General features: G+C 38.5%; 1 protein-coding gene across 1 annotated transcript in view; it reads right to left on the bottom strand.

Moving 5' to 3' along the window:
• Positions 1 to 6,549: 6,549 nt before the first annotated feature.
• Positions 6,550 to 21,528, bottom strand: part of tapt1a (transmembrane anterior posterior transformation 1a) — a 29,340-nt gene continuing 14,361 nt past the window's right edge. The window contains 10 exon segments of the mRNA XM_042492900.1: positions 6,550 to 7,851; positions 8,276 to 8,352; positions 8,561 to 8,629; positions 8,736 to 8,795; positions 8,949 to 9,058; positions 11,981 to 12,061; positions 14,059 to 14,128; positions 14,461 to 14,558; positions 15,098 to 15,233; positions 16,625 to 16,787. Coding sequence (XP_042348834.1) covers positions 7,569 to 7,851; positions 8,276 to 8,352; positions 8,561 to 8,629; positions 8,736 to 8,795; positions 8,949 to 9,058; positions 11,981 to 12,061; positions 14,059 to 14,128; positions 14,461 to 14,558; positions 15,098 to 15,233; positions 16,625 to 16,787 — 1,147 coding nt within the window. The 3' untranslated portion in view covers positions 6,550 to 7,568.

The raw sequence follows: 21,528 nt of genomic DNA, 5'->3' as shown, positions 1-21,528 counted from the left end.
AGCAGCAGGCGGGTCTGTGGCACACGGGAGAAAAGATCTGCGGGGATTTGGCTGCGGATGACAGGGAGATACTGCCACCTTCAAATCTGTGTCCGATCGTACGTGTGTGTGAGTGTGTGTCTGAGGTACAAGGCCTGTTTAACAGTAAGTCAGGATATTTACACAAATTTTAATGAGATTCTTATGTAAATATTTGAATGTTTGAATGAGGGTTTGTTTAGGCGTTGATGTCTGTCATATAGGATGCCTTCTAGCTCGTCAATGCTTCTAAAGTCTGCTAGACTACAGACTACAGCTGCTTTAATTATTGTTGGAAAACGCAAAGCATTTCATTGATAAATCTGTTGTTCTGTAAAAGGTCAGAAAATGGCAAGAGAAATCTCCTGCACAATTTCATAAAACCCTTTCCAAACCCAAATATATTCAGTTTTATATGCAGGGTTCCTAAAGCTTAATGCAACTTAAATAAAAATAAAAAAATAAATAAACATTTAATGCTCAAAATAAATTTTAAGACCAATTTCACCATATCCTTAAAAAAAATTAAAAAATAAAACACAGATGCTACTAATTATTTTGAAATTCTACAATTCAACCTAAGAAAAAAGCTATTTATAAAATTATACTTCCCTTGTCTTAGCATTTTAAGACTTTAATAGATTGATTTAAGGCATTTGAAAATCAATCAAAGCCTTACTTTTGGACTAATAAATTCAATAACTTTTAAAACTTTTAAAAGATCTACAGGAGCTCTGGCTTTCACACAAAAGCTCTAAATTCTCACAGTCGAAAGCGAGAAACCAGGTAACTTTTTCCATTCGTGCTTGAAAGATGACAAACAAGTAATCGATTCTTAGAGTAGTAGCTGATTAACTTTTGTCGAATAAATAATTGATTACACTAAATCCTCTATCAAAGGATATTCCAGAAGGCTGAGAGTGATGCACACAAGTCGAACAAAAATTAGTAGATTGGTAGAAGAATTGATTAATCAAAATGGTGTATGCCTGCTCCGATTTAGCTCAAGTGTGATTGTTGCTTTTCTTTTTCTAATATGACCGTTGATAGAATATTTTGACAAAACTAGAATTAATTAGAATATGCACATTTTCTGACATTTTATAGACAAAATATCAGTAGCAGATCTGTCATAAAAATAACTGTTATTGGCAGCCTGCACAAAAGATTTTATGCCATTATTCTATACAAATGCAAAGAGTGAGTATTAGTTTTTCTATTTTGATGAGTCATACAGGGGTGTTTTAATTAGTCTCTTGTACACAACATTGAATTTGTTTTAACCTTTAAATGTTTTTGAATCAAACTCTGCATCTAACAAGCTATAGCCTGATAGGCAGTAGACCTATGAAAGACTAAAAGGTCACAAGTTTGATTCCTGTACCAGCTCACTGGTTGTTTCCATCAGCTGCCTGAAGCTGAACACTGAGCTCCTACCTGCTGACAAATCTGTCTGCATGCAAGTGTCAGCTAAATGCTTAAAATGTAAATTTAAGTGTCAGCTAATTGCTTAAAATGTAAATTAAAATGTCCAAAAATGTTAATATCAACATGAATCTCCTCTAAGGGAAGGTGAGTTTGGTAAACTGTGCTGCATGTAACAGACAAACAGAGGGCTTGTTATATAAATTTGTATTTTTCCACTTTAGCAAGAGATAAAAACAAAAACAAGCTTTGTTTCCTCTGTTTGTTTTTTAAAGATCATTATAAGACATTACGGTTTATTAGATACAGTGTGTCAAAGTGCAGAGACAGGAAAGATCAGCAATCAGGTGGGAGGCAGCGAGCAGCACGCACATTATTCATGAGAAACATTAAATCCCAGGACGTCTCATTTACTAGAGATCTATTTCTGAGAACCACCAGGATGCTCTCTCAGGTCTTTTCATAGCTTCAAAATAACATCCAACTCCCCAAATCTGAAAAAATATTTCAAGCTGATGTTTGTACTTAGAAGCTTTTGTGTAATTCAAAATAAACACATTTGATTTTCTGTTGGTATTTGCGCAGCAGCTGCAAAAACTGAAATACTTTTTTAACATGTCTTCGCTGCATTTTCTGTATTTAGATCCAAAATCAAAGTGTCGTGTTCACGCTGCATAATGACCTCAGCTGAGGGCTCCTGCAAGCTCCCTGAATTTTTCATGCTGAAGATATGAGTGCACAATAAAATCTCAATGTCTAATGTGCCAGCATTTCTTTTTGGATATTGGTTAAAAATGTATTTATTCGTGGCTTGAGGTCTTGTGTTAACTTTAATCTCTTAATCAGGTCATTATTTAGCTTATTATTGTTCATTGTGAAGTGCCAATATCATTAAACAACTGACTATAACAAAGGAGAAGGTTTTAACAGATGCTAATGGAAAATCCAAATGTATTTGTATACAGAAACTGAAATATTACAGGACACATTCTGGTTTTCCTGGATTTTAGGAGCCCTGGTAATTCCACATGGTATAATAAGTGAGAGGGATGGAGAGTTATCTAGCTGAAATGTTTGCCAATAATGTAAATGTATATATAAATGTATATAATATAACTGGGTAAACCTGTGTCCCTCTTTTTTATTAAATCTTCCAGTTTTGTGTGGTTCATAATGAAGAATAAATTCTACATATGTTGACATACTTCACATTTCCACGTTAATTTAAACCTGCAGTAACAGCACAAACAAAGCTGTGAACACAGCATTGACATATCATCACCAATCGGCAACTTCAAAGGTCGAAAAATGAAGAAAATGCAGAAATGCCAAAAACTGCAATTCAACAAATGGCCACTTGAAGCTGGCTCAAAAACAGAGTCAGTCCCCATTGACCCTCATGTTAAAATGTCCAACTATACAGCAAAAACAAACAAGTTTACAGCCTGGTTCAAAAAGTGGTCTTGGTCTTTAAAGCCAAAATCCCGTTCATAACAACTGTATGTGGGGGTAACTCACCCATTTATGTTTTATTAGGGCCAAAAGTTATACATATTTAGAGACGGGGCCACTTTGAGTGAAAGGCTTTCTGCAAGGCTTTGCAGTTACGTTACATTCAAACTCATGAACTCATTTTTACAACACAGGAAGTTGTGTACACACAGTTGTGCACTCAGAGCTCTGAGAACATTTCTGCTTACGAGGTCGTGAATATCAGGGGAGCGTTCAAATGGTAACATCTTGTGATCACGCTAAACACAACCACATCTGACCAAAGTGTCAGACGCACCGCTGACTCCTCCACTACACCGACGCCTCATCCAAATATGGTCACCTCTGGCTGTAAATGGCAACGGCAGAAAAACGGCAATCGACAAACCAATGGGTGACTTCACAGTAGCTACTTCAATTACTTATACGGTCTGTGATCATCCGTCTGTAAGATGATATGTTAACTACCAAAACAGCTGCTCATTTATACATCCGGCATGTACAGAGAAACATCATTCTGAGTTACGTTTCCGTTCACCTAATGAATGCTAGTCCAATATTCACTTCTAATATAAGAACAAAAGGAGCCTGAGAAATATGAACTATCGGATTGACATGGTTGGAAGCCAAAATGATCACAACATAAAAGCAAGCATGATGTCATGAAGTGAAACTAACTGTTAAAGGTAAAATAGCAAGAAGCTCATTTTTCTATACTGGCATCTCCTTTTGGAACAAATTATACATTAAATAAATGGAAACAAAGGCAATATTTAAAACAAAAGTTATCTTGTCTTTATTGGGAGTTTTGATGGCTGACCTTTGATTGGGGAAATTTTAAGCATGGCTGTGGCGTTTCGACGGGGAACGAGTAGGTTTTTATTGTGATTTGTTTGTTTTCTTCAATTTGTGTGTTTTCTACACATTGTTTGTACGTGTTTTTAGTAATGTTTTTAAGTTCTGTCTTTTGGGATTTTTTCATGTCATGACACTACTTCGACCTGTTGGACTTTTCTCAAATTCCTCGTAAAAGATCAAATAAAATCACATTAAAACTGTCTTTTAGCTCTGTTTTTTTTATCAGCTTTTCAGGGAAATATTTGGCGCTTGTAAGTTTATTATTATTATTATTATTATTATTAAGCAGCCTGCCTTTTTAAATGTATAGGAATCTAATTTGTATATTAACATGTCCATTCGTGACTTTTGCAGGGTTATCAGTTAAGAAAAAGAGATTTTTTGTTGTTTACCTGAAGGTGTGGGACATCTGGCCTGATCAGCTCTGCTGGATGTTTTCCCAGAGGAGGATGGAGCGGCGGAGGGCGTCTCAAACAGTTTGTCCTCCATGTTGGCCCTCTTGACGTAAACACACGACTTCCCCAACAGCACAATACTGTTGAACACTTTGAGTGTGACCAGCCTAAACAAGGAGAAGAGAAACTGATCATAGAAATGCATTACTGACTGAGAGAAGCGAACCAAAATCTCATTCGCTTTCTTCAAGAACAGTTTAAACAAAAATTACTGGTTGAAAAAATTAACAATGAAATCATGACAGAGCATTCCCGGCTCTGATGTCTACTTATTTCAAATTTATTTATTGCTGTTTGTTGATAGCATCTTTATCAACATTGTGAATTCAATAATCACAGAATATTATTCATTATTGTTTCACATTAGCATCTCTGCTTTTGCTTTTGGGAGCCAATTTATTATAAAAATTATTTTGGCATTTTAAGCTTATTTGCCAGTTTGGTTGATGGATTTAGCACATAGATATATAAAAATAACTAGATACAGGACCTCAAGATGGCACTTATTCATTCTAATGAGAATTGTCTGCTTAGTGTATGCGCCAAAAAAAGTTTCTGGCTTCTGGGTTTACTTCTGAGGTATACGGCCAACTAAATATGCGCAGTAGTACTTCTACCGCTGGCCCTGCCCACAAGTTCCCGCTCGGCTCATAGACTTTACAAAGTGACGATGTCAATGATTTTTATATATATATATGTTTTTTTGCTTGAGGAAAGTTTTACAAATATTAACATTTCATTAATTAAAAAAGGTATTCTGAAAAGTGTCATAATTGACCTTGTTTGCAGTTTGACGTTTCCTGAAAGCTTTACAGACGTCTCTTTTATAAATGTGGTCTATGGGGAAAATGCTTTTGGTTAAGAGATTTTGGGAAAACATTGGAAACAAGGCTGAACTCCTTTCCTCAGGGCCTAATTCAGCACCAAGATGAACTGCAAATTCTGATGAAAATATATGGAAAAATAATAAAGATTATTATTTTAACTGAACAGCCGATTCCTTCTTTCGTGCTGTTCTTCGGTGTTGGGGTGTAACGAAGGTATTACAGTTGGGACTTGAGCCTCAGTTACAATCGATCTCCTCTACCATCTGGTTTTGATCGCCACTGTTCACATCCCATTAATAACACCAGGATTTTGATGTACACCATCCCTCTGTATTTCTGGGCTCTGCTATAAGGCCCAAACACTGACACTGTGATATGAGAGAGACAGACACATTTGGTTCTGTGGACCACTGCTCGCTGCGACAGGGTGTTTCGGACTGAGAGCACGTCAGCACAGCTGAGTCTTTGCCAAGGCATGGCGGCCTGTTCGAGCCAGAGTTATTTTTAAATCAGGGGGTGGGGAAGGCCAGAGATGGCACTGGAGATGACAACATTGTATTCACCCTGAGGGAAACTCTTCAATGGTACAAGCTCGATGGGATCCAGCAAATGAGAGTGAGCGAGGCAATCAGCAGCTCGGCACAGGGAGAACGTGAGGGCACAATACTTATGTAACTGTGTGTGTCTCTGAATCTCAGTGTGTGTTTATGACAGTGCCTGCATGTGTTGCTGTGACTCTGGAAGCATGTCTCTCTCTGCGTATATTTAACACACTAATAATGTAAACATTTAAATTTCCCTGATACAGTGCTAAATGAATCCAGCTTCAAAATAAAAAAAATGGAAATATGGACTTTCAACTCAATTTTAAATCTTGTGAAATTCAATAAGAGGGAATAGCAGCGTATCTTTTCATCAGACTAATGTGCATGAACAACCAAAATCAGTTTTATCCTTTAAATCTACTCTTGACACCTCCGGGGAATCGCCACCTTAACACAGTGGAGGGATTTGCGTGTCCCTGTGATCCTGGGAGCTGTGTTGTCTGGAGTGCTAGCTCCAGGTATGTCACCCAAGGCTGACTCGAGCTGAGTGTACCAAACACGTAGTGAGGATGAACTGGGAACGTCTGGCGGAGGCCCCTGTTCACCAGGTCTTCAACTCACACCTCTGGAGGACATTTTCGTGCATCCCGGAGGAGGTTGGGGACATGGGCTGCGGTCGAATACCTCTTTTTGCTTAGGAAGGCTCCTAACTGAGTGAGATGAACTGGAAGTACCTGAGCCGCTGTCATGACAAGAGATGTTCAAATTCTCCTAATATTAAGGAAAGGTGCGTCAATGCTTTCTTTATAATCTCCTGCAGCATAGCATACACTGGAGCATCCTTTACCAAAGGAAAGGAGAGAATCCATCCCACAATTCTTTGCAGCGGCAACTTTAAAGTGATGCGTGACAGCGGCCACTATTTGGGGAATCAGCTGTTTTATTAAATCACAGATCCACAGTCAAACGTAAGAATGCTTATATGTACAGTAGCGGATCTAACACATCATACATATTTTCATATTCATTATTTTCATGAAATCATGTAAGGATTCGTGATGGGAAGAGGAGGGTGAGCAGCCATCTCATGTGACAACGTTACATTTCACTTCTGTGACTGGGAGCCTTTATTACTCCTTATTTTAATTCTCATCTCAGCTACTTTTCACCAGGTTTTCCCTGTTTAGCCGTTAAAACATGTATTAAGCAACATGGTGAGAATGCACAGGGTGAAGTAGTAGTTAAGATAATAACGATAACAATAATATTTAAAATAATAAATATAGTTATGATCATGATATTAATACTCAGAATTTATGGCGCACTTTTTAAGATCCACATTACAAAGGACTTGAAGAAGCCAACAAATGAAGTTTCTAAAAGAAAACACAAATAATAAAAACCAATGTGCTTTTTGTTGTCCATCATGTGAACGCTGTAGTTTCATCACAGTAGACCACGTCAGTAACACCCGCCGTCACATGATTACAGAGCCGAGGAGAAGTGCAGTAGGATTCTCTAAACGCTGTTTTCGTTTTTTCCTAAGTCCTTATTAATTCTGATTCATATCTTTCCTTGACCTCAGGACATTTTCTCTGGAGGTTAAGGAAAAGTGGTTAGGAAAGGAAATTATTTGAAGTTTTTGACCGCAGCCATGGAATCAGAGTGGTCCTTGATCAAAACCTCCATTGTGGAGGCGGCTGCTAGAATCTGTGGTGAGAAGGTCGTTGGTTCCTCTCATGGGGCAACCGAAGGACCCGCTGGTGGACACCAGTGGTGAAGGAGGCCGTCAGCCTGAAGAAGGCCTTTCTGGCTTTATTGGCCCGGGGGTCTCCTGAAGCAGCAGACAGGTACAGGTTGGCCAGAAGGGCTGCAGCTGAGGCGGTTGCCAAAGCTAAAACTGGGAGGAGTTCGGGGAGGCCATGGAGGAGGAGGACTTTCGGTCGGGCTCAAGGAAGTTCTGGGAAACTGTGAGACGTCTCCGGAAAGGAAAGCAGGGCTTGTCTCAGGCTGTCCTCAGCAGGGGAGGAAGACTGCTGACCCAAACTAAGGATATTGTTGAGCAGTGGAAGGAACATGATGAGGATCTCCTGAACCCTGCTGTCACATCTTCTGTGAAGGAGGCAGAGTCTGGAGACTCGGAGGAACCTTCGTCCATAACCCTGGCAGAGGTTGCTGAGGTAGTCAAAAAGCTTCCCGGCGGCAAGGCGCCAGGTGTGGATGAGAGTCGCCCTGAAATGCATAAGGCTCTGAACATTGTTAGGCTGTCTTGACTGACACGGCTTTTCAGTGTCGCGTGGAGGTCGGGTACGGTGCCTGTGGAGTGGCAGACCGGGGGGGGATTGCTGTCTCAAGCAAAGGAGTTCAAGTATCTCAGGGTCTTGTTTATGAGTGAGAGTAGAATGGCGCGTGAGATGGACAGGCAGTTTAGCACGGCGACTGTGGTGATGCAAAATGGATGGATGGATGAATCTACTCTTGAGCTACTCTTTTTGCAGTCACATTAAAGACATGCAGCATATATAAAATTAAAATTGCATGTTTAGTGTAACATGTAAAGTAATGTGAGGAATAACAGCTCCCATCAATTTTGGATGCTCAGCAGGGCAATCCATTTTAAAATTGTGCAATGACGTGTAATATATAACAGACTTACCCAAGATAAAAGAGGAACACACACGAGTATGAAAGAGCTCCCTGCACCTTCACCGAACTCATTACCACACGGATCAGCTGTTGAAACATAAAAAAGCAGAATAAATGAAGATTCTGGCTTGAAAATGCAAATTAAATTTTAAAAAAATAGGTGAGAACCAACAGGCAGAGGCATTAAGTACAAGTTTTTAGCGAGTTTATGTTAAGTTTATGTTAAGTTTATGCAGCGATGATTAACTCTCTTCTTGTGTTTGTGCCTGAACAATAATAGTGCAGCATCTCTTACCAGAACAGCCAAAGGCAGAGGGATGAAGCCCATCCTTCTGGCCACTGAGTCACTGTAGTCTGTGTAGGCCTACACAGTGACAGACAAGCACACATTACAGCACTCAACAAAACTGCATTGATTAGCTGCGTAGGCTCAGTGCTGTTTATGCAATTATAATGAGAGTATTGCTTACATTCTTCTGTCGACTGCTGACAAGATCGAAAGCCAAACTGGCTCTGTACTCACTGTACACCTGGGAAAGACACAAGAACAATAATGGAGAGTGGCAGCAAACAAGTCTTAATAAGGAGAGACCAACAGACCACAGACACATTATTATAGTATGCACATACTGAGTGAGTACAAGACTATGATAGAAATAATTAGCATCAGGTTTGGTTCTTACATCGGCAGTGATGTCGTTGAATTTTGTGATGAACGCATGTTTAATGATGTCAACGGCAACTTCAGAGATGACGACCATGAGGACGTCCGGCATCAACACCCACAGGTGGTCTGAGGGAAGAATAATGGCAAAAGAAAGGTGATGTGTTGTATAGAAATCATTTTTATCCAAATTTAAGACCAATCCTTCCCTGGATGTTGTCTAAATTCTGTACTGATAGATTTGAGATGATTATACTTTTTTACACAGTCAGCACACAAAATAACATTAGCATAATTTGGAGTCATGTTTTGGTCTACATGATTTTGCTTTTAGCTTGTTTTTCACTGCTGAGGGAAATATCTGGCTGTGAGACTGAACCAAAACAAGTAAAGTATAGAGCTGTTAAACCAAAACAATTAACTGAGAGGAACTGCAAGACTGGAAGATGAACAAGCGGCAACCTCCAGGGATGAAAATGAAATCAACAAAAACCGCAGTTCCTCTAATGGTCACTTGAGGCTGGCTCCAGAAGTGAGTCGAGTCCTGTAGACGCCTGTGTCAATTTTAACATTCATCACAACTGTACAGGAGGGGAATTTTAATATAACTCACCAGTTAACATTATACTGAGACTTAAAGTTACGCATATTTAAGGGCCTCTCATCCAAATATGGTTACTTCTGGCTGCAAAAAAACAAGATAGCAACGGCCGAATTGCTGCTCTTGAGGCCTCAAAATAGCAGTCCACAAACCAATGTCATAAAGCCCGCCCTACATGTTAGTGATTGGGACAGAGATTTTTTAGCTTCACTTAAGCATAGTGAGGGTAAGTGGGGATGCATCATCCATCTTTATTTACAGTCTATGTGAGCAAAAATTAAGGGAGAGTAGGATAACAAACGACGCAGAGTGTGCTGCTCTCTGAATCTGTCCAGAAACAGCACACTCTGCTTTGTGTTGTAGGTTGCAAAATGAAGCTAAATATATATTTCAGTGCCTTTTTGCTGGACATCAACCTTTACAAATGTATCATCAAAAAAATTATAAGTCCAGCATAAATAAAGGCTTATGGTTGCATTTACACCTAGAAGACAAAGCTGAGACATGAGTCGGAGCCGGTGCAGACGGCTGCATTGATTAAATTGAGAGGGTATCTGCTGTGTGAGACATTAGAGTGAAGAACGCGTCTGATAAGCTTGCAGTTTAAACACTGGGTTAGTCATTTGATATATTGTTAATAAAAAAATATTGATTAGTGTAGCTTTAAGTAATGTAATTGCACTCACAATTCAATGCATGACTTTGCAAATGATATGAACATATATTTCTTTACCAGCATACTCCATACGCAGTCTGCACAATATACGACCCTGTGGCTTCTGGCAGTTTGTAAATACTTAATGAGCAAAACGGCTCGAGCTCTCATTTCATCCATTTTAACTATGAAAAGTGTTTAGCAGGTAATTAGCTGAGAGCAGGTGCTTTGGCTCTGTATAATGTAAACAAAGTCAGGCACCACTAATGCACTGTGGTAGATAAGTAATTTGTGCACCTATAGCAGCAGAAGGCCGTGGCGATGCGAGTATTAGCACATCAGTGTTATGATTTCAGCTGACAGGCCACGTCTGTCATCTACTGTGTGTTGGGCTTTGAGACTGACAGGAGGAGCTGAGTGTTTTCAGACGGCTGTCACACAGAAACACCCAGCTCTCATGCTTCACTCTGCTCCGTCTCATTCACTGTTTGTTGGGAGTGAGAAAGATCCCCAAGGTGTTGCAGTGGGTCAAACAAAAACAAAACCGCAGGAAAAAATCTGCTCAGCGTATTTTTATGAATTTTTAACATGACAAGCAGCGACCGCTGTAACGAGGGGGGAAATGTGACTCACAACATACAGCAAGTTTTCAAATATTCAGCTTTTGAGAGAAAACAAACTGTAGTTGTGTGTTTGTATTTACAATAATATGAAATAATCTATTTAAATAAGTTTTCCACAGATAAAAAGAGAGTCCTCACATAAAATTAGGTTGTGTCTACAGTAGAAAGACACAAATACTTTTGAAAGAGAAAACAGAGAAAAGGGCTATGGCATTGGCATTTGTTCACTGTGTAGAAAACCTACAACTACCAGAATGCACTGCGTCGCAACAGACCACTTAACGCTCACGCTGATGGGTGACGTGATGCATTCTCGTTCATTTGAAAAAATAGCCACCAGCTAGCAAAAAAATATTGTGAAATGGTAAACTATAACATGTTTCTGAAAACATTTACGGCAAAAATATGCACCTCAGTAACAGAATCTTGGTTTATATTTGATCAGCACTGCTTAGTTTTACTGTTTAGTCTCCGTTTTTTCAACCTCCATTTTCACTGTGCAGAAGCAGTATGGCGCCCACTTCCTTTTGATAAACAACCACTATAACAGCTAAACACAAACCTAAAGTTTGTTTCTAAATATATTTTAGCTGAGAAATAGGCAGTGCAGTAACATTATCTTGTTTTATATTTGATCGTATCTGGTGTCAGTTTGAGAAAGAGAGAAAGTGGGGGGCGGGTCTTCAAGTTACGTCCCCGAGAACCAGCGAAACATGACCAGATGACATCTTATGCATTCATTTGCGTCATCTGGGCACTGGTTAGATGAAGGAAAGTTTGTCATTGTTCCTTTAAATATACCATCCACACTATATACTGTATGTACGTATATAAATGGAATGGTACATGGACTACGCTTGTATAGTGTTTTTCTAGTCTTTTGACCACTCAAAGCACTTTCAGTAGCGCTTGCCTCCCAGTAACCATTCACACACACTCACACTCCGATGACGCAGCATCAAGAGCAATTTGGGGTTCAGCATCTTGCCCAAGGATACTTCGACATGTTGCCTGGAGGAGCCATGGATCAAACCACTGAGCCACAGCTGCCCCGTGTATATATATACTGTATATATATAGATATATGTGTGTGTGTGTGTGTGTGTGTGTGTGTACTGATACAAATTTGGTTAAAAATCAGTGGAGAATCTCTTTAACTACAGTATGATTACCTGGGTTCCATGAGAACTGCTCCATGTTCCTGAGACAAACGATGAGCAGGAGAACGTAACTGGTGAACCGCTCCTTGATATCTGCAGGACAAAAAAAAAGTCTCAAACCTAGTACAACTTTGTTAGGAAACAACATGTAGGACACAACTGCAGCAACATTTCATTCACCGACATGTGCTTCCCTTGTACGGTATTTCTGTGTTTTAGAATAATTTAAATGAGATCTGTCTGTTTTACTGTAGGGCACTTTGCTAAAAAGAAAATCATTGTAAGCAGCACATCACGGCTTCATTGTCTTTTATTCCTATTGCAGTACGGCATGCATAAACATCTATCTACTATAGTTTAAAGGCACGGATGTAAATGTTTAGCACGCCATTATCTGAGCTGATTATACCGAGCTAGTTAGGAGCACGCTCAGCTCCAATCTTCCGTGATGTGAGTGAACAGCGAGAGGGAAATGGCAGCTGATTAAGGCTTATTGTCGTCTGCTGTCATTAGTATACAACAAGACTGACTGAGACAAAAACACGCTGCCTCGGGAGATCAGGAGCAAAATGCACAATACATTTAATTTCTCTGTATTCTGACTATCAAAGCCAAATGAATAGATGCATTAATGCTTGCACACAAAAAAGAGAAATTAACCGTTTCACTTTTGTTCCTTCTTTTAAATGTTCACCATCACAGTTTAATGCTTACTATCGTTTCAATAAAAATCTATAGACTGCATCATACTGTACATCTGTCCAACAGAAACTCCTTTCAAAATAAACACTTGTGCTATTTTATGAAAACACAGTATGAGATCTTTAAACTGCTTGTTTTTGTCTGAACAACAGTGCATACCACAAATATATTCCATCTTCACAAGTTAGTGATATCCTAATTGGTTATCAAAATATAGATTTTCTATCAATTAAAGGTCCAGTGTGTAGGATTTAGGGGCATATGTTGGCAGTAATGGAATAAACTATCAATAAGGATGTTTTCATTAGTTTATCCTCAGCTAAAAATAAAAATAAGAACTGTTTTTCAGAGACCTCCATATTGTTTCTACAGTAGCCCAAAACACAAAGACCAAACACTGGCCATTTACACTACTCTGTGTCGGCTACCATAGCTTTCTCTTGCAACCACAGACTGTTAAAATAATGGAAATGGTCATTGTGACGTCATCCATTGGTTTGTGGACTCCCGTTTCAAAGCCTTGATTTTCTAAGTTCGGCATTTCAGCCATCGCCACCCTTGTTTTTTGCAGCCAGAAGTGACCATATTTGGACGAGAGGCCCTTAAATATGTGTAACTATAAGATTTTATAAAATATAAATGGGTGAGTTTGTTTTTTTTTTATTTACCTCCCGTACAGTTGATGTTGAATGTTGAAATTAGCTTTAGAGACAAAAAAAACCCCATTATTTTGTACCTGCTGTAATTTGGGCTTTTTTAAACAGGGGTCTACAGGAAGTGACTTGCCTCTTGTGCCAGCCTCAAGTGGCCTTTCAAAGAACTGAAGGGTTTTGGCACTTTAGCACTGGCTTCATTTTTCAGCTCTGGTGGTTGGCGCTTGATAGACAGATAGATGCCACTAAATCCTACACACTAGACCTTTAATCAAACAACTGTTGCAGCTCTATCACCAAGGGATTGAATATAAAAAGATATCAGAGCAAAAAAAAAAGGTTAAAACAGACACATTGACAATTCTTCTGAAGAGAAAGATCAGAGCTGACAAAGAATACTTGATTGTAGGAAATATTCTTTTGATGCTAAGCTTTCCCTTTTGTTCACTCAGCAGCAACAAAGAGCTCAAGGAGCAAACGATAATCATATATTATCATGTGAGATGTGAGACGCTCAGTCTCTACAAATAGTTTTCCAAGTATTTAATTAATTAATGTAAGTCCATGCAGATTGAAAACATCACATAAGAAGTTAAACAATACAAGGAGCAATAATTTGACCAGTTCTGGAAACAAATTAAAGCATATGAGTGCTTCTTTGGCTCTCTTGCTTTTTTCAGTTCTTAAAATTCAGTATTAAATGTGTGATTTCTTATTCGACTTTGATTATCTTACCACTGTTGGACATCTGGAATAAGTTGTTCTTCTCAAATTTCTTGAACACACTTCCTTTGATCTCCACAAACTGTGTTTGAGACAACAGGAGAAGAAAGAAAGAAAGAAATGCAGCATTTATGATCCAGAAATTACAAAACAAACAATCATATTGCAGCTGTGACATTAACGTTTCATCACCGATGTGCCAAGTTATATTTTTCTGGGATGCATACAAATTATTTAAGGAAAATGTAAAATGTGTGTATGTATTTGTTTTGAGTGCAGCTGCTTAAACAATCACACCAAGGACATTTTTTTCCTACTATACGTTGGGTTGCATACAAATTCTTATCTACATGTATTTGTGCGTGTGTGTGTGTGTGTGTGTGTGTGTGTGTGTGTGTGTGTGTGTGTACTGACGTTGTTGGACATCATGATGGTGAGCAGGGACTTGTTGTGTGAGTTGAAGGCGACGTTGAGCGTGGAGGCCTGAACCATGATGAGGATGGCATGAAGGACTGATCAACATCCACTCAGGAAAACAACTGATTTAAAAAGCATTTCAGCACCAACTAAAACTCCATTAAAACTTCATTAAAGGAACAAATCTTAATAGTTAGACATACCATACAGCAGTCATGGTTTTCTTGTGACATATATTATAATCATCTATATACTTTAGAAAGATCAATCAAACATCACCTACTGTAAGCTCAAGGAAGCAATATATACAAAAACAAAGTACTGATTTTTGCTGGTTCAGATTCTCTTCTAAGGAGAGCTTAATACAATTTTGCCTTATTGTTCTTCTCTGTCAGTCTTGTTGGAAAAAAATCCAAACAAATTTAATTCTGCTGTCTGTCGGCCAAGAGATGCTGCACTTAAAGGCTTCATTTATCTTTTACAGTGGTCACAGCTCACAAATCTCTGAGAAATAGTTCAGAGCATTTCATGAGACTGTGACTGAATGTCATCTGTCACAAACACAGAGCAAAGAGACGCCGAACATCAATCACAACATTCATACTTCTGCTGTGAAGCTGAACAAGAAGGATACAGACGTAAAAGACAGCCATCAAGAAATGAGGAATGACTCCTATACTGTCTCTTTTCCGTTCTTTGGGTTCTGTCGCCGTCCAGTAGAGAGCGTCCAGGATGTCTTGGCCGAAGGAGGAGAAGAGGCGGTCAGCCACCTTACAGAGGAATAACAGATAACATCATAATGTATTAATAATGGCAGACGTTTGGTTCATTTCTTCTATCTTTTAACTACATGATCATGTTTTTACCATTCAGTCCCTCCTGGACTTCTCAATGTTACAAATTCATCACAACTTTACCACACATTTGACTATTTAAAACAGATAAAATCTTATTTCAATGTTAAGCTTTGCGCAGTGTACTGATTCGCTCAGCCCCCCTCTCTTCCTGTTTGTCATGAAACTGCTGCTCTGACAGCACAGCTCTGTGCCTGGGACAAAGTCATAAACACATAATGACAGGGCTACCTGTTAGCATCACCCGGCTAATGTTACCAAACGGTTATTAAGTTCAACAATACAGTCAAGCCGTTTTGGTGTTAATGTTAACAGCTTGGTGTGGGACGTTAACCACTGCTGCAGGGTTCTGCCCAAGTGGCAAAATAAAAGGAGGAGAGGTGCTTATGGGGACAGTCCTTCAGCACTGTGTCAAACAGCAAACAGTTGGTACTGCCCCCCACAACAGATTCTAATTTTGTGAGATACACTGAATGCTCAGAATCTGTGATACCAAACATTTCTGCAATTTGTACTTGACCCTGCAACATCATTGCAAAAAAAAACATGCATTGGTAATTTTTTTAAGAATAACTGCCGTGTATTCAGGCATTTCAGGCTGCAACAATCTCAAAATGAGCTCTGAAAATCCCAGCGCAACTGAATATATTTTTGGTAGTTGGGTTTTGTTTTGATCTCTTTTGGGATAAGAGCACACCATTTCATTTATATTTTTATACAATTATCTAGTGAAAAGTCAAGCTAAATCACTGTTCATAACAACAAATATCACAATTATATCAAATTAAAGTGGATTCAAACTACATCAATAAATCAATCAGTCAACCAACCAACCAAAACACATCCTTTATTCCAGGGACAGTGTCGATATAAAAAACACAAAACATGACATGAACATCAAATGTGCAGTCTGACATGAGTAGCATCTTTACCTTCTTGCCACATTAAGAATTTTCTGGAAATTTCAAGGTATTTCTTAGATTTTGAAAAGCCTTCTCCACTTTGAAGGTAAAACACTGGTACTGTACTATTGGGTGAAAAAATGGAGCTGGGCACTTAAAATTTTCTGACTTTGATTACACAAACTTTTTTTTCTTTTTTTTCACCATTGCATCAGTGGCCAGATTTATAAATCTACTATGTGAACACTTAAATCCAGTATATGATATGCAAGAAACTGCACATACACACAACAGAAAAAACTGAATGCACTTGAAGGTTTGAATCCACCCATGTTAAAAAAAACGCATGCATTTATTGCATTTTACCACCAAATTTCAGATGAGAGCGTGTAAAACATGTGGTACCTCCAACATGTTGTAGATGATGTAGAGTTTGATGACAGACTGTCCTCTGATCAGGTGATACATCATGGAGTAGTCGACATAATGCATCATGGAGAAGCACAGCACCAGGATCAGACCCTTCAGCATGTCGCATACCTGCGCTGGCTGCAGCAGCCGAGACCCACTGACCACACACAAAACACACAGAGACATCAAGTTAAAGGGTCTATATTGAATTAAAAAACACACTTTATACATTTCAGAGCATTTTTGCGCACTTGATTACAAACATGCAAGCTGATAGTGCAGTACATCCATAAGTGGTGTATACGCTGCTGCTCATCATATTTCCTAAATGACAATAAAATGTGTTTTTATGCAGATGTAACACACCAGCATGCTGACAAACACACATTTTACCAACTTAAAGTATGACCATGATGCAACATTTCTGATTACTGATAGTTATGAAAACTCCGAAGAGGACACAGTAGGTCAACACAAACAGGGGAAAATAATTATCTTCTGTTTGAAATGAGATATCCCACAGAAAGAAAAGACTTCAAGTAGTGATACCAAAAAAAAAAAACCCCAATATGGCATATTAAATTTAATATCTCCTTTGTGCAAAAACTGATCTCATTCATAACATTTATCTCCTTTAATATGTGTCTGTTTTTGTTCAGTGCCTCTGCTCTTGTGAAGATTAAAATCTTTGTTGTTCTTATCTAACAAACAGACTACAGCTCACCAACAGATATTCACATGTGTTAGAATGTATAATATTTCAATTTTGTACCCAAAATGTGTGCAGCATTTTGGACAGAAATGTTTGAAATGCAAAATTAACAGGAGAAAACACACAGGCTAAGCTGTCACACACTGCCAGAACAGCAGAGCATGTCGTCTAATGTGTGTCTAAAACATGTGCAGCTTTGATAATTAATTGCAATGGTTAGCAGTGGAAGCTTGAGAGCATGTTAAGAGGAGGGTTGACAAATCCATAGGACCGTTATTTAGTATTTACTATGACAGGGATAACCGTGAAGAGCCAGAGAGAGCTTAACTCTGCGACACCCTGCATATTTTACATGTCAGCTGTGTGACTGGACTGTGTGTCCACTGCAGCAAGACGAATATATTCATCCACTCACCACACAGGCGTCTTACGGACCAAAAATCATGACTTCAACATTTACAACCATTATGATTTTCATACAGGAAAGGTCCCTTCTACCTGCAGATATGACATATAACCAGCAGATTTATAGTGTTTATTTTAACACATCACCACAAAGACTACAGTATCTTTTTACTAAATAACAGCCATCTCTCTCTCTTGGAGGATAAATCTTGTATTTTTCAACCTGGACCATACTTTCCCATGTTTTTGTATCCAAGTGACTGATGGGAACAACAATTTTTCGAATTGGTCCAGATTTGAGCGACAGAAATGCAGCTGGCAGCTACAAAACAGGCTGCAATGTAACCACTTGGGGCATATGTGTACTGTCAGTTTCTGTCCACTAAAAGTGCTTTTATATTTTTTAAGTGTCTGAAAACATTATGGAAAGGATTTCTACTGAGAAAGACCTTTTTGTTAAAGAGCAAGGTCCTTTTTGTTTAAGCAGACACAGCCCCGAAATCATCAACGCCACATCTGCCAGACCTCCTTTAAAAAAAAAAAAAACAACAGTAATTTTAGCATGAAAAGAGGCAGCATAATTTCACTTTTAACTGTGTAAATTAAGGGTTTATTTAAGCCAGAGCTGTTGATTGTTGGAACAGTGGAAAGATGAACCAAGATGGCTTGTGTGAGTTGATTTTGTTTCTGTCCTCTTTGAATTTATTGTGTTTTATGATGATAAAGTTAGTGTTTATTTAAATGGTGTCTGGAGAGCAAGGTGATAGCAATTTCAGGGCTGTTTATGGTTAAAGGAATACTTTAATAAAATTGTAATTTGTGAAGAAAGTTTTTGGTCTCTGTGGAAAACAGTGATCGTATTGAGTTATTGATTGTTTGGTAGCCACATTTAACATCAGCAAAACCATATAAAAACATGTGTATACAAACTAAGATTTTTCTCTTGAAAATGTATGTGTTTCAGAAGCACTGAGCATACAACTGGATAAATGAGACTCGGTTTATACTGGATGAGTTACAAAGGGACATTTTGATATAGTTTTGCTGTTGTTAAATGTAGTTCCCGATCAGCCAAGAAATCAATCAATATGTTTGCCGTTTTGTGTGGTGGCAATTCAATTTAACATGGCATGGATAACTGATTTACAAATGGTTATTTGTAAAGTATTACTTTAAACAAAAATAATCTTACTCTTTAACAAAAAAGAAATCTATCTCTGTAGAGTTTCCTCTATTATGTCAGACATTTGGAGTAACAATCTGAGCTAGGGGTGCACAATTTTGTATTTTTTGCTGATATCCCACATGCCGATTTATAACAACTCATTTGGCCTATAACCTAAATATCAATATATATACACTTTTTCCCCAATTAATTTTAGTGATCATCGTTCTCTTCTGTATTGAATTAACATGATATCATGCTTACTCTTACTATGATGGCCCACCAGCAGGTGGAGTCAGAAAATACAATATTTCTCAATGTATGTGATGTTTATTCATTGTGCAAAATAAGGGAACAAATCAACTAATGTTTTGCACATATTCACTTTGTCAAAAATTAAAAAAAATGTCAGTTTATGATAACAGCATGTTGGCCAATTCTGATTTTTCATTTTATAGCAAATATACGCTGACACCGAGGACGTGCCGATGTTATTGTGCATCCCTAATCTGAACCTGTCAGTTGCAAAACCAAGAACTTATTGTGGACGTACATTCATCGTGCATATTGCCCCTAGTGGTTACATTGCAACATGTTTTGTGGCTGCAGTGGTCTCGCTAAATACTGTACGAAATACAAAAACTGCTGTTCTCTTTAGTCACTTAAACACAAAAACATGAAGAATATGGTCCAGGTTGAAAAATACATGTTACGATACTATACAAGTTGAACCCTCTCCTACAGGTAACAATTTCCCACCAAATCACTATGAACCACACAGACTAATAGTGGACTAACTCACTCGAGCACAAGACATGGCAGGACAACAGTGAGCTACTCTAACAGCCATTGTTACCTTCATTATCTCACCGGCTGCTGATTAGACTTGCATCACAACAACAGGGCTACTCCTCACCCCGTTACACTTCTTTAAAACATAAGAGGAAAAGAAATCATGTTTGAGGTGGATCAGAGGGGTGCTGGAGGGTGAGGAGATGTGAACTATTTTAGGAGCTGACTAAGCTGGAGGAGAGGAGAACATGGCCTGAGTTTGGCAAGATTTGCAAATGAGCTTAATCAAGTGTCTTCTGAATTGTGGGCAGCTGAGCACAAAGCTGTGAAGAGAACGGGATGAGATGAACATCTGGGCCGTTTTGTCCAAAGCATAATAGACGATGATTGAATTCGTAACTGACTAGTCAGAGTTCGAAAACAGTGAATTTATTAAAGATTTCCAGGATTTACACTGATGAGGTGAGCTCACACAAAACCCATTAAGCCATATTGTTTTCTCAAATATCTTTACACATGACAAAGGACAGCACTGAGATGTACTCTGTAGCTGTACTGACCAGTATCAGGCAAGTGTCTCTACAATATTGAAGCGTTCTCATGGTTTGTTTTTCTGAAGCTACGGCTCCATCCAGTGGTCACATCTTGAGCCATGCATGTAAAAAAGGCATAGCTCAAAATTTAAGAGAAACAGCTCCTACCGATTAACATTTAGGTTTTTTTTCCAGCTGATGTAAATTTTTTGTTTATTGCTCAATGTACAAGAATTTACAATAAATAAATAAATGTTTAGTGCTGTGGGGCAATGTTTATTATTGCAGAAGATTAAGGAGTGAGGTCTGAAATGAATGGGTTGCAGAATAGAATAATAAATATCATTATACCAGCAATATTAACACAAAAGTGAGATTAAGTCTTAAAAAAAAATTCTAAAAATATATGAGGGCACCAATAGTAAAGCTGCAGCTCCTGATTATTTTGATAATCAGTGAATCTACTTTTATCAATTAACTGAAATGTTTTTAGATTGTAAATCACTAAACAGTCTTAGACTAGTGGTCAAACAAAATAAGACATGGAAAGACAGCTCTTTTAGTCCTTAAAAGTCTAAAACCTAAAGATATTTCATGCAGGATTATATGGAACATAAAATTTGAGATGGATGGATTTGAGGACACTCGGCGGTTAAGCCCAATCCTCCTTTGGTACTTTTTGTTTTAAATAAACAAACTGTATCTCAATGCTTTTTGGAGCCTTATTTTCATTCAAATTACAAAAAAAATTATCAGTGTAAATCCATTAATTTTGATTGCAAATTAGAAAGCGGTCGGCAGGCCTCCCAGAACCGCACTGCAGGCCTTGACTGACTCAAACAACAATCATCAACATTATTTTATTTTCTGTCAGTTTGCTGCTGAATAACAGATTAACAGCATTACACTTCCCTTTAGAACCTGTGTAGCTTCATGTGTTTGTGGTGCTGATGCATCTTGTCCTCGACATGTGCAACACGCTGGCTCTCTGGAGGCAAAGCTGCTGCAGCCAGCTGGTAGCGTAGCCCGCACAAAGCAGCCTTCAGTATTTCTATTCTACAAGCATTATCTCCATAACACACATTATGTATGTTTGAGTGCAGTCAGCTATGTACTGCATTCTAAGCAGCAACCACGATGTGCCATTCATACTGTATCAGCCTGACAGGCATTAAGACTCTGCACCAGGTTTCTGGTACAAAACCTTGTTAGAGAAGCAAACCTGCAACCTGCAGAGCAGCTGGGGGGATCTGTGCCGGAAGGTGAATCAGCAGAGTTTTTCCTTCCTTAA

The sequence above is a fragment of the Plectropomus leopardus genome, chromosome 9 (genome assembly GCF_008729295.1).
Source record: "Plectropomus leopardus isolate mb chromosome 9, YSFRI_Pleo_2.0, whole genome shotgun sequence".
NCBI classification, from domain to species: Eukaryota; Metazoa; Chordata; class Actinopteri; order Perciformes; family Serranidae; genus Plectropomus; species Plectropomus leopardus.
The sequence above is the reverse complement of the archived record's forward strand: the minus strand, read 5'-3'. Positions and strand labels throughout refer to the sequence as shown.